The following is a 14,870-nucleotide window of genomic DNA, read 5'->3' as shown; positions in this document are numbered from 1 at the left end:
CTTTCCTTTTGTTAGAAAAATAAACCTGGATTTGGTTCCTAGATATTTTTCAAGACATCCAGTTTTTTCATTAGACAAGTCTCTTCCTATGTAAACACCAATATCATAAGCGTGTGGTTCACTGGAACTTGAAATGTTGAAGCTTCCAAAAACCAGAACAATACACTTATCACTTCTAAATGATTCAACAGGTATATCAACATTATTGAGCGATGGTGATGTACATTCAACACAAGCTGAGTTTTCACAGAAGGGTTACTAGTTTCGAGAAGAACATTTGCGACAGCATCATCACGTTGTAGCAGCAAAGAAATATTTGGCAATGTGAAATTTTCACTAACATTACAACAATCGCTACTGATACATGACATTTTGCTAAAAAATTGTAAAACTGAACTTAATATCGGTCGCTTAGACATATTAAAGAACATGGAACGATAATGTGAAGTTTATATTTAAAAATATGAACTGCATAATGCACAAAACGTTAAACGAATGTTCCACAACACAATCTGAACTCAGACTAATGAGCGAATACCACTCGACAATGTACAATATTTCATATATGCATTGCTGCCAATGCAGAGCTGTCCCGACAATATGTTTTACAACAAGTAATTTTATATGGTGTCGGCCTTATTTTATTACAAGGTCAGCATTACTATTGTACCTTCTTAATAAGTGGCACAGCTTTGATGGTCTTTCCTCTCTTTCAGTAGATGAGGAGGGGTATATGCTGACACCCACTGCGCCAGTGAGAGTACTGCCACCTTCTAAGAATGCTGAATGAAGGCTACTATGTTGTACATAGAGTGATGTACTGAACGTGTTATAGCTCCAAGTACAGGGATTAAATTATTGAAGATGCAAGAGCGGCAGACTGGATCTTATGTCAACAGATTTTGTTACTCTGAGTGAGAAATACAAGGAGAGAATTCAATGGATTTTTAAAAAGATACTCAAATACATATGTGTAAATCTATAGTATGTTTATTTTACAGGCCTAATATTAAAAAGTACTTAAATCTTCAAAAGGGGGAGTTCAAACCCAGTAACCCCCCTTATGTACACCCCTGGTGAGTATAGTGCTGTATTTAGTGGTGACCACAAAGATGTTTAAAAAATTTTAATTATCTGTAATAACATGGTATTTTAATGTGTAATCTTGAAATTTTAATTTTAATCGACTGATGATGAGCAATCCTTGAAAGCAGTAGCGATACATAAGGGAGAATTAAAAAATGAAAAAAAAAGGTAATAGTAAGAGCACTGAACTTTGTTTTTGCTTTTGAATATATACATACTGCATATAAAGTAACAAAATTAAAAGAAAAGCATAATTATGAAATACAGTATATCATTCATCGAAGTAAATCCAGGTGGGATTAAAGGTGGAAAAATCCTTATTTCAATAAAATCCATGACTCATAAAAAAATTAAAAATCTGAATTGGAGTTGAACAGCTTTTAAAAATTTCTCCACCAGTCACACCATCATCTACAACACTACAAATGCTATGTGCCAGTTTGAACTTTCCTTAAATGTATTTAATTAATTAGAATGTGGCAAACATGGCAGTTACCTAGCAAAAATTATCTTTTTTTAGTTTGATGACAAAATCTTTGTAAAATTATTTACTAACAAGAAAAATATATAAACAATAAAAATGAAGTTAAGAGAAAATACTGGTTTCCTTTATACAACAAACATGCTTTAATTCCAGGTGTTTTTCTTCTTTAAAAATTATACATGGAGTATCAACCAAATTGCTGTTAATACTAATGGATATTATTACTCCATCAATGAATTTTAAATTAATAAAACAAAAAAAAAAATTGATGGGTCTCTTGTTTATTAAGTATGATTAACAATATTTTAAACATATTTACGTGTATATTTTTAAACTCATTCAGATTGTATTAATTTAAAAAATTAGAAAATCGTACTGAATTTTATATGATAAAAAATACTTCATACTGATAAGTTCATTTTAAATCAAATAGTATTGTTTAGTTATAAAAATATATTATTATGATTATATATTGCTTTTAATTATAGATAAAACACAGAAAAAATAGGACAGTAACACTAAAACTACATAAGTGACCGAAAGTATTGTCACTGAAATACAAAAAAATCTGACGAGAAAATTGTAATATTTTCCTGGCATTGGTTACTTACTTAATCTTATATAGTAGAAAAACAATTAAATATGAAAAAGTTACCGAAATTTCTTTTTTGGGGTGCAGGTAATTAATGATCAAGTTTTACTGTAAAATTATCATTATAAATTTAAATAAACCAAAAAAACTTTAAAAAACCCAAAACTTTTTCTGCTCCCCACCACCAAAATCACCTTCAAAGAATTTTTCTTGATTTTCTGTTTACTGTGTTAAATGGACAAAAACAAAATTCCACTAAATTGTAAACCAATAATAAAAATAAAACGTTACCTAAGATTTCTTTTATGGGGATCGGGATGAATTATGAAAAGTTAAAACTGTATTAAAAGTTTATTAACTTTTAATAGTATTAAAGTTTAAATAAACACAAAAAAGTTTTAAAAATTAAAAAAAAAAATTTAAACTTTGATCGGCTCCCTCCCCAATATCGCCACCAAAGTATTTGTTTTCTTCTTTTTTTTTTTGATCGCTTGCACTACTCCTAATCCTAGGAAGACAAAAAAGCTAAGCTAAGCCAGAAAAAAATTCTATCATTACTACTGAACAATAATAATATACAAAATATCAAATATATAAAAATGCAAAGTCAAAGTCACGGTGCAATAAAAAGTTTCTTTATTTAAAAAAGAAAAATCCATTACCATGATCGATAACAAACAACCATTACTGCACAAGATAAACACCTCTTTATCAATTTAACAAAAACAACAAACAAAAATTTGAAATAAATAATTATCCAAACACCACCAAATCATACAAACGTATGAAATTAAATCCAATAACTGAACATGAAGCGACTAAAATATTATCATAGATGTAGCATAAAATTATTAAAAAATTTGATTATTTTCGTAATACGTAATTACAGCTAACTGTTAAAAAGTAAAAGAAAAAAAACCAAAAAAATTAGAATAAATGCAACCAGATCCTTAATGATCTTAATGATACAAACAAAAAAGGCCCTTTTCATTATACACTTTTAATTAATAATTTCATTACAGGTATTAAATTTTTTTTTGTTTTTTATTACTATTTTTTTTATAGTTTTTAATAGAAAGAGTATTAATTATCAATTACATAAAATCTTAATCAAACAAGACATCATTATGTTATGTTACAGTAAATGCAACTCTTAGCAAAAAAAAACATCATTACAACATCATCTATAACATCATTACCAAAACTAAAATGCAGCACAATGATGCTAGATATTAGAGAATAAGTATTTTAAGTTCTTAATTTTAAGATTATAATAAAAATAAAATATATAACTTCGCATAATAAACATTTTGCTTCATAAAACCAGATATCAGTACACGGACAGTAAGTCTATGTACAGTAAATTTATGAGCAACAGGCCCAACTTTACCATGTAAGCACCTCAGCTATTAGTTTGGTTTTATTTGCAATCCTTAGTCCTTTGACAGTTTCTCGGGCAAAGAAGGTCACTGCTCTGCTAAGTCCCAACAAAGAAATGGATACTTTTCTGGCCAAGAGATGGTTGGATAAACTGAGAGATGGTTCTACCATTACAAATGAAAGCAACCGATCCAATTTCAATAATACTCGCGCAAAAAAGAAAGAATAAAAAACAAAAAGGAGAAAAGCAAAAGGTTAAGCAACCATGAGATTTTACCTTTGTTCAAGGTAGATAGATAGTTTACAATCTTACCATGATCCTGCTGCAGGATAAAAAAAATACTTTTTAAAGTGAAGGAAAATCATTAAAATATAGCATGTATACCATCTATTGTATTTGATTAAAGCAAATGTAAATGAACAGTTATTTTGTAATTATAGAATAAACACAACAAAGGGATAATTAAAGCACCCGTGTTATTCTTAGAACTTAAAAAAAATTATTACAATTATACATATACATAAAACAAAAAACCTTACCGTTTCACAAATGTTCATATTACAACAATTCTCAATAGTGATTTCACACTGTTCAGTATTTTGTGGTAGTGACGTTAATGGTGTAACATTCTTGTTCACAATAATTCTTTTCTTAATACGAGGACGTTTTCTTAATGACAAAACCTTAAATCCAAGTACAGCTGACAATCCCATTAAAATCAGGCATACCAAAGCAAGAATACCTATAGAAATTTCATATAACTTTGTATTACATTTTACATATTCGCTACTCACTGACGGCAACAGTTCCATTTTAGTAGTATTATTATTTCTATCACTACTTACAAATTTATCTGAAGGACTCTTCAAATTCATAAAATCTGAACACCTGCAAAATAATGAATAAATAATGGGTTATTTTACAGACCGTAAACATTTTCACATAAGTTAAGCAAAGTTTTTGTTTAATATTGATAAATTAGCTACAAGAACAAATTTTATTTATGCGGTGGATAAATTACATAAATATGTGCACAAGTATAGAACGAGGGATATCTGTAAAGTAAAGACCACTGGGAAATTGCTCTCCTTAAGGTCGGTGAACCTGTGTATTTCATAGCCATGCTACTAATGAGCACACTGCATTGTTGTCTGTAAGTTGTCGCTTTGTAGTATAATCGATGTTACAGCCAACTGTGAAATACATCGAGTCATATGTTTTTTAAACCATCAAAACATTAAGCCGGCTGAAATTCATAGGCAGTTGGTGCTGTGTAAGGTTATAATGTAATGGATGAAAGAAACGTTCAAAAATGGTGTGAAAGGATTAGAAATATCAGAATTAATGTGCACGATGAAGAATGTCTGAGGAGGCCCTCGATAATAACAGAGGACCTGTTGAAATTTGTCAATGATGGAATCAGAAAAGATCATTGCTCAACGATTTCTGACCTGGCCCTTCTTTTTCCTGGTGTTTCAAAGTGGCGATTATATAGAGAAGTAAAATAAAGTATGTAGTTTAAGAGAAATAAAAATATTTAAAGTTTACAGAATAAGTTTTTTTAATAATGAAACTGTCTTTACTTTAGAGATAACCTCTCGTATAAAGCATAATAAAATCTTTCAAAAATTTCATGTTTTATTTTTTTATTATAAAAAAATAAAAATAAGTTAACTTTATCAAACCAGACAAGAGAACTATGTTACACAGCTAACATAAGATCTTATTGTGCTTCTTTCCTTTAATAATATTATTATTTAATAATCTAAATGATTTATTAAAGATTACTTTAAAAAGGTTGTTTTATAAAAAAAAGGCACTTTTGCAAAAAAAATTTCTTAATAAAAATATGTACTCAAATCTTTTCCACTTTTCTTTTTATTTACTACTTTTTTTGCTCTGACCAAAATTTTTTTCAGTTTTCATCTATCTATCCAGGCAAATGCTGAAGTATTTCCCTTTTTGTTTTCAATGAAATAAGCTTATCAACAATTCGATCGATATAATTTTTCTTTTCTAACCTGTATAAAGTATTTTTATGTTTACTGAAATATCATATTTCAAAATAATATTATATTATCAGAATGCTGTATAATATAAGGTAGAGCTCTCTAAAAGCCAGGTAGCTATGTTCATACCTTCAAGTACTCAAAGCTCAATCTCACAGTGTGTGTATCACCCCTAACAAGTATTAAGTCACACCCTTAACATTAAGACACGTAAAGAACGATTTAAATCTGAGAAATATTATAACTTAACCTCAAGTTGAGCAATAAAAATAAACAAATAAATAGAAAAATGTTACTATAAACAAAAATTACATATATTCTCATGTTACTTTTTGACAAAGACCTGCACAAATTCATGTATTTGACATCAGTTTGTCTATTTCCTCTACAAAGAATGGCGTCGCTGAAGTACCTATCTGTCATCACTTTTGAAGTATCAAGTAGCCAGCCAATTCTTCAATTTTGTGACCAGATGAAAATCAGACAGTGCCAAATCTGGGGCTTGAAAGGGGGATGGTAAGAAGCATGCAAATTAAATTTGTTTAGTAAACCCTTAGCGGTAGAGATGTCATATAAAAAAATTAATTCCCTTCATTAGCATCCATTACTATTTATTACGTATCACTCTCCCAAGCTATGTTAATGTTTCACAATAAACATCTGCTGTTATTTTCATCTTCATATAAACAAAATTCTTTTGATCCTATCTTGTTTTGTTTTGAATTTTTTGAACTTGTTTTTCGAGTACATTCGCACATAAAAAACCTTTTTTTTTTGTAGCTGTGTAGTGATTAAAATAAAATAGTTTAAATTTCATATGCATTTATTTAAATTTGTTCTCATACTTCATATTGCTTACTGCTTAGAAAGAAAATCAACTTTTAACAAAAGAAGAAAAAGTACTATACCTGCAAGGTGAAGGAGGTTTTGCTAAAACTTCGGGAATTTCATGACTAGATGACATATCAATTATTTGTTGTTCATCAAAACCAGCTACCATTAAACTACAATGTGCAATACAAAGATGCTGCATTTTCACATGTTTATCACAGCGCTCTCCAGTGAATTCATCACTACAATTACACCTCGATATCTTTTTATTATCAACTGAACAATCACCACCGTTATAACAATAACCAAGACACACATCGATATCACATCTTTCTCCCTTCCATGTTGAATTGCATTTACATACAGGTTTATTATTTATAATAACACAATCTTCTCCATGTAAACAATAATTATGACAAAGAGATAATTCACAATGATCTCCACTAAAGCCTGGTTTACATATACATTCACCGGATGATTCTATTCCGTTATTGAAACATAATAATTCTCCTTTTTCAACACTTTCACTCATACCCTCCAAAAGCTTATTTTTTTTTATCTACAACCTCTAATATGTCTTCTTCAACCTAAGGAAGAAATAAGATCAATTAACACAATATATAATAAAAATAAATTTAATGCAAAGAGTAATAAAGAATAAATACACTAAGTCCTTTAATATCATGGTTTCAACTGCATATGAGGTCTGTTCAGAAAATAACAGAACTTTATTTTTTTAATCTTTATTATTAATTTTACAAATAATTAGTCCTTGTCCCCTTCAAAGTACTACCGTCACCTATTCACACACTTTTCCCAGCGTTGTTTCCACTTCACGAATTGTTAAGCTTCATTTGAAATGGCCTTTAAGGTGTGTGACAAATTTGTATTAATGTCATTAACAGTCACAAAACAGCATCATTTCATAACAGATTTTAATTTCAGAAATAAGCAAAAATCACAAGGAGCCAGGTCTGGCAAGTAGGGAGGCTGAAGGAAGACTGATTTTTGGCATAACACTGACAAATTGACAAAGCTGAGTGTGCGGGAGCATTGTCATACTGAAGGAACAATCAGTCATCTCACCACAACTCTGATCTATTTTTGCAAATTTTTTCACATAACCATTGTAAAACACCTTGACAGTATGCATGGTTCAGTATTGCAACTTCGAGGCGAGAATTCAAAATCCATGATTCCATTAAAATTGAACAGCCCTAGTATTAACTAAACGTAAACCAGATTTTCTCATTAGAAAATGTGATATATGAATCTTAGAATATGACTGAAATATTTGGAAATTAAATATATGAAGCTCACTTAATAAAGCCACATCACCTTAAGAAAAAATATTTTTGATAAAACTTACAGACACAAATCACATAATAATGATACACACAGAACTTTAATTAAGAACATGATCATCAATGTAGGCATGATATAATATAATGACATTAACCAAGGTCTTACAGGTACATTTAATAGCAATACTGACTTATTTATTTTAAGACTAAGAACATATCAAGTGAATGGTTTGATTCTAAAATAAGAACAATGAAATACTAAAAAGTTCTGTTTAAAACACTATTTATACTAAAAAAGTTAAAATGGATTACAGTAAGCATTAATAATATAATACTAGACTTATTAAAATGAACAGAATTTGATTTGTAGTAGATCAGATGATATAAAATTAATAGTTAACAGTCTACAAAAAATTACACAAGAACTCATCGATAAGAAAGATAAGCATGAAATAAAAGATGAATATCAATTTTAAGTTATTAAAAAAAAAACAGAAATATAAATTTAAAAAAAAAAAGAAATATAAAATGTCGTTAAAAAAACTAAAGCCAAAACTGCACAAATAATGAATTGTACATTTTTCTTCATAGGGATAGTAATTCACCAAAGGAGAAAACAACATTTGAAATGAAACTCTACTAGTTGCTCGCATAAAAACATACTAGAGGATCAACTGAATCACTTGTCAGTCTGTATACATCAAATCATTGAGTTAACTGAAAATGATATGTTCAAGAATGGCTTAATCAGCATTTTTTCAGAAGACACATAGATTATACCAACAAGGCAATGAAAATGAAAGATATTTAGTCCTGTAATATGAAATCCTTCTAAGCCAAAGGAACATGTAGCATTCTCGTTCTCTCTTCTCTTGAGTATAGGATTTGTTAGGCCAGGTTTCGCATCTTACTAAGGAAACAACCGGGCATTAAGAATTGGAACAGTAGTACTGTAAAAAAAAAACCGAACATAAGAAGAGTACATTAAATAGGAACAGTAGGCATTTGGCAAGTCTTTCAAGGTCAATTGCGTAAATGCCTGACCTAAGATATTTTAAATAAACTTTTTTTTAAATTTCTGAACCTGATGCAGTCTACAACACAAAGAATGTCTCAAGGAATAGTATGTAGGAAACAAGGTGTAACATAAAATGCCTGTCATGCTTAATAAACCGGTTTCTATATTACTAAACTTCAACATTCTATGGAGTCACACAGCAAGCCACTGACATTAGTGGCTAATGTCCAAAAAGTAGTTGATATAAGCATTAAAAAAAAAACAAATTATGTTTCTAGCATAGTCCTTTGTTGGTAAGAAATCTACTTAGTTCATGGCAATCATAGCACAATGAAATTCAGACAATACCGGTTAGTGAAGGCATCATTTATCTTGCAGGAGGCATGATAAATGATGTGGACAGTTTTTGTTATGTATGACCCATTTGGTGTTTCTAAGGGGTGGCATAAACCATAAAACCACATTAACGATTGTTATTTTAATCTAATCAACGTAACAAAGGCGAGATATAATGTTCTGTAGTAGTCTCTCTGCTGTGACTGTTGAACAGGACATAATATATATAGCAAAATCATCAACAAATAACGAACATGAAACAGGTGGCTGCACACATTTAGTAATACTGTTGATTGCTATAGAAAATAAGATGGCACTTAAAACACTTCCTGAGGTACTCCATTCTCTAAGATTATGCTACCTAATAAGAGAATCTCCAACAATAACGTGGAAAGTTCAGTCATTTAAGAAACCTCTGATAAAAGCAAGCATGTTGCCCATGACTCCCCATTCTTTGAGGGTGTATAGAATATTACATCGCCAGGCCGTGTAATACACCTTTCTGATATCAAAGAATATAGCAACGAGGAGCTGGCATAGTAGGAAAGCGTTTTGAATGACTGTTTCCAATGACACTAAATGGTCAATGGAAAATCATCCTGCTCGGAAACCGTTCTGAAGATAAAAGGCCATGCCTCTCTAAATACCATGCTAGCCTGCGGGTCACCATTCTCTCCACCATGGTAGCTTGGAGGGGCTTCATTTGTCTTACCAGGTTTATGTACTGGTACGACAATGGCTTCTGACCAGTCTGAAAGGAAAACTTGTGAGGAGAATATTATAAATATATAATAGGTGTTGTAGCGCCAAATTAGGTGCATCCCATGGCGATGCCAACCCCAAGTCTTAAACGGGATGTAAGACATCCCGTTGGGTACAAATAAATAAAATTTATTTAAAAAATAAGTCTAAAAAAAGGAAAAAATTATATTTAAAAAATACGATTTCATCCTTTTTTTAATTTAAAATTAAAATTCTTTCAATTAAATTTTTTTTTTAGGTAAGCAATATATTAAAGGTTTAAGAGAAGCTACTAATACACACAATTTTTTTTTTTAAGTCTGGTGTATTTTTTTTTATACCTTTAAGAGCATCATCTATTTCATCACTATTTATTCTCCTTTTTAAATGCTGATCGATATCTTTTTCTTCAATTAATTTTTTTAAGTGTAATTCAGCATCTTTTCTTTCTTTTTCAATTTTTAATAAATCTTGATGCAATTTCCTACAAGTAATGCATAAATAATTTAATAAAAATTAAGAGAAAAAAATATAATATATGAATAAATGAAAAGATAAGATAAATTTGCATCATTAAATGTAAAAGAATTTTTAAAAAATTGCTAAACCAATTTAAATATAACTTATGGAATAAATTTACAATTTCCGTAACTGAGATCAAGGCTACACCTTACATTAAATCATTCACAGGCTCCTATTCCTTCCCTTAAGAAAATAAAGATAGTTTTTGGCTATTAACTTGTCTAGATCAATTTTATTATATATAACTTTATTATATTTCACTATAGAAATTCATAACATATAGAATTGTAAACATAAAAAATTTTTACAAATTTTGCAGTTAGCATTTCTCTTTTTAATATTACAACCCCCTTTGGCAGGAGAAACTTTTCATACTCAACTGCTATCATACCTCAACAAAAAAAAATTTTAATAAAAATTAAGAGAATAAATTTGCAAACATTACGTCCTGGAAATTTTTTAAAATTTCAAATGGCGTAGTGCTCCTCTCATATTTACTAATTCTTTACAGTTTAAGGAAAAATCTGAAATCAGTAAAAAGAAAAAACACTGAAAATAATGAGAACTTCATTGTAATATATTTTATAAGAAACGTATAAGGAAGTGTAGAACGATATAAGATAGTAAGTATGGCTTGGCTTAGTCTAGAATTTGCCAACCTATTTCTAAGTATGTTATATTGTATATGTTTCATACTTCATTATACATTACTACTGGCAATTTCCTTCCCACCTCTCTTTTGCTGTTTAGCCTCTAAAACCATCGTAAGGTATTACTTCAGAGAATGAATGAGGATGATATGTATGAATGTAAATAAGGTACAGTCTTGTGCAGTCTCAGGCAGACCATTCCTGAGATGTGTGGTTAATTGAAATCCAACCACCAAACAACACTGGTATCCATGATCTAGTATTCAAATCCATATAAAAATAACTTTACAAAGATTTGAACATTAGAACTCTTGACATAAAAATCAGCTGACTTGCAATGAGTTCACCACTAGACCAACCTGGTGGGGTCCTTCCCACCTAACCAGTTCCAAAACTAAAAAATACAACGCCATCAAGTGATCTTGTCGGTAGCTAATTCTCAAGACTGACACGTTTGTGCTTTTTAACTATTAGTTTTTTAAGTACATGCATTTCTATTTGATGTCAAAAAAAGACGAATAAACAACTAATACATTCTATCTCTTCTTGGAAAAATTGTTTTTGATATTATTATAAGGATTTTTTTTTAAACTGTAACAGACAAAATAAAAAGCAAATAAATTTTAAACAAAACATTTTTCAGAATTCTGGCTAAAGATTAACCGATGTTATTAGCAAAAATATTGATAAAATTAATCAGTAATAGAACTAAAAACACCAGCATGAAAAAATGTAAAACTGTTAATGCAAATATCACAACTAACGGGTACATTAATATCATATCTGAATAATAGTTCTGTATCTTGCAATCACAAAATAATATGATATAAATAAAAAAATTAACGATTCACTTTCAAAATAAAACAATACTTACGATGCAGTTAATTTATAAAGTAATTATTTTATAATACATCATTAGAAAAATACTAACTTCATATTAATATTTCATCAGTGATGAAGAAACAGTTCTAAAAGATCTGAAAATGTATGTATTTCCAAGTATTTAAAAAGTGTTTTATTTACATGCTAAGTCCTACTTTTTAATGAATAAAAGTTTTGAATTACATACATTATACAAATTATACCAACCTTGAAAGTTTTAACATGTAACTAACATACTGTCGATGCTCATCGAGTTGACTAATTACACTATCAACATTAAAATAAAATGGCATAAGAAATACTGCCATTATTCGTGCTTTTATTATAAGAGGATGAAGACTTGTCTGATCAATATATGGAATTTCAATACCTGCAACACATGTAAAGTATATTAGAACATAAAAATATACATCATTATCTATTAAACTTTTAGATTTATTAACATTATTTCAATTCATGACAACTTAGACGTAAGCTTATTTCACGTTTTGTTATTTATAGCATATATTAAAAAAAGAAAAACTGAATTACTATTAATAAAACTTTTCAATAATAATAAATCGGTAGTTTCATATTCTTTCACAAAAAAATTTGATGTGTACATGAAATGATTTCCTTTTTTTTTATTTTTTTTTTAAATTTCCGGGTCCACAGTTAAGAGGATGAGGTGAATGATTTGTAGCGTGTGAAAATGCCATGCCTGACCGGGATTCAAACCCGGTACGTTCGGGTGAAAGGCCAAGACACTATCACTTGTGTCACGGAGGCCGGCACAGAACTTCTTTGTACGCCTATTAAATTACATATACACATTTTTTGCTGCACTTCATTTAAACTTACTTCATTTGAAAGTGAGATACGATTCTCCAATTCTTTAATAAAGCGGACAGTTACACAATTGCAATGTGGTGGAACCAAATTGCATCACATTTTTTGTGCTGTCCGTATCACTATTTTATATATAATGATTTTGTTTCACATCACTCAAGTAGTTATGCGATGCAAGTGAGAACGTGTCGGATCTGTAACCGTGCACACATCAGTTCAAATCCCAACTTCACATACATTTTTTTTTATAACTTAAATATATTGATTTATTAACAATTATTAACCGCTGTAAAAATTTTTGAATTAAAATGAAACGTACATAAAATTCTATTCCACTAATAACTTACGATTATTTTCATTTTTATTTTATTATTGTTGAATTATTATTTATTGTAAAACTTTTTTTACAAAGTTAATAATTATAAATAAATCACTGCAGTTAAATTAAAAAAAAAGTTAAAAAAATATAAGTACATGCAGTCTGATTGAAACCGATTTCATTAATTAAAATTTTATTTGGCTATAATTCTGGAATCAATGAAAGTAAGTACCACTTATAATATACCGTTGAAAAGCTCTCAAAAAAAAACTTATTACTAAAGTTAAGAAAAAGTCCAAAATCCAAATTTTCTGGATTCACCCCAAAACTAGTCAAAATGGATACTTCCGTTGAAATCTGAAAACCGAAATTTTTCACGATCACAATCCTTCCTTTACTTCATACAAGGAAGTAAAAACATTCCCTTCTTTTTAAAATACGGCAAATCTGTAAACAAGAATTCTGAAATAATGGTTAAAGTTGTGAAAATGATTCTTAAGTATGTATGTAAAAGATTCTCACCCATCATACAGCCAAGTCTGGGCTGTATGATGGGTGATTAAACACTTCCCGACAAAAACGCTGCAGAGGCTTTTGTTACAGCTGCAGTGTGCGGCCGAGCATTGTCATGGAGAAAGACAATGCCTGATGAAAACATTCCTCCCCGCTTAATCTGAATTGCCCTTCATAGACGTTGAAGATACCTTTTTTACACCTCTTTGCTCACATGAAACGCTAGCTAGGAGGACAACATTTTGGCACAGACATCAAGCTGCAGAGCAGCGTAGAAACATGGCTGAAAACACAGGCGGTGACGAGGGTATTGGAAAGTTGGAACCACGCTACGACAAACGTCTAAATCGGAGTGGTGATTATGTAGAGAAATAGTGTAACTATGTAAGTACTTGTTACAAATAAAAAAACTTTTATTTTCACTGTGGTATTAATTTTGTGATCGATCGGACCTTGAAAAAAAAATAACCCTTGTATTTGCTAAGTTATACTGCACAATCCACGTTAAAATCTAGTTTTATGTAAATATATTCTCTTTTAACTGGATTTGAGTGTCCAAGTTACTGCAATTCTTTGGATTTTGGAGCTCATCATTATCGATACATTTTATGATCGGTCTGGACAATAAAAAATGTTTACTTTTAGAGATAGTTGGAAAAGAAAGATGAACATTTTCACTGGTCAGAGCTGGTGACACGCATCATTTTTGTGGTTCTATGTATTTTAAATTATCCTACACAATAAAATTAACACATTTTCTAAATTATCACATATTCGTTGATTATCACATATCAACGAATATGTGATAAAATAAAAAAAAAATGCATAATATTAAAAATGCATATAAAAAAATATGCATTTTTAATTATATATTTAAAAGAACTTTTCCACCCGTTCATTTGTCCACAAGAGAACTTGAACGTATTTAAAAAAATAAAATAAAACTTTGTATCTTAATTTTATTTAAAAACCTGAATTTTGATCCGTCTAATACCTGAAATGATTCAAACAAAAATATTTTTTTGCTTATAAGAAACTGATTTTATTACCCGTAACTGCTTCTTCTGTTTACAAGAACTTTGTACTTTTTCTGCATCGGTTCACTCCAGTACAAGTAATAAATTAATATGAGATAGGCTCAATCTCAGAAATCAGCTGAGCAAATACTGATGTCGGATTAATTGGATTTTTGTCTTAAGAAGTAATATAATCTCAAAATAAAGAATACATAAATAATTTAGCTTCCTTACCGTATTTCCTTTTGGTAATCACCATGAGAGCATAAAGTGACAATCTCCACACAAAATTGACAACTTGAGGATCACCAGGTGCCAACATTAATGATGAATTTAAAGGAGTAACCAAATTATGTTC

General features: G+C 29.7%; 2 protein-coding genes across 4 annotated transcripts in view; both read right to left on the bottom strand.

Annotated features, from left to right (window-relative positions):
- LOC142326615 (protein cueball-like) overlaps positions 1 to 10,262 on the bottom strand; it is a 25,611-nt gene extending 15,349 nt beyond the window's left edge. For all 3 annotated transcript variants that reach the window (XR_012756806.1, XM_075369205.1, XM_075369206.1), the window contains exons 1-3: positions 10,124 to 10,262; positions 6,461 to 6,970; positions 4,083 to 4,431 (exon numbers count right to left, since the gene is read on the bottom strand). Coding sequence is in view for 2 of the 3 variants with exons in the window: in XM_075369205.1 (XP_075225320.1) it covers positions 4,083 to 4,431; positions 6,461 to 6,915 (804 nt within the window). In the remaining variant the exon portion in view is untranslated. The remainder of the gene's footprint in view (positions 1 to 4,082; positions 4,432 to 6,460; positions 6,971 to 10,123) is intronic.
- LOC142326616 (uncharacterized) lies at positions 10,052 to 14,870 on the bottom strand. The gene is made up of 3 exons (XM_075369207.1): positions 14,747 to 14,870; positions 12,044 to 12,206; positions 10,052 to 10,266 (listed from the first exon to the last, which is right to left on the bottom strand). Exons 1-3 carry the CDS (start codon positions 14,832 to 14,834, stop codon positions 10,062 to 10,064), a joined length of 456 nt encoding a protein of 151 aa, XP_075225322.1. The 5' UTR covers positions 14,835 to 14,870; the 3' UTR covers positions 10,052 to 10,061.

This window comes from Lycorma delicatula, chromosome 6 (genome assembly GCF_047948215.1).
Source record: "Lycorma delicatula isolate Av1 chromosome 6, ASM4794821v1, whole genome shotgun sequence".
Classification (NCBI taxonomy): Eukaryota; Metazoa; Arthropoda; class Insecta; order Hemiptera; family Fulgoridae; genus Lycorma; species Lycorma delicatula.
The sequence above is the reverse complement of the archived record's forward strand: the minus strand, read 5'-3'. Positions and strand labels throughout refer to the sequence as shown.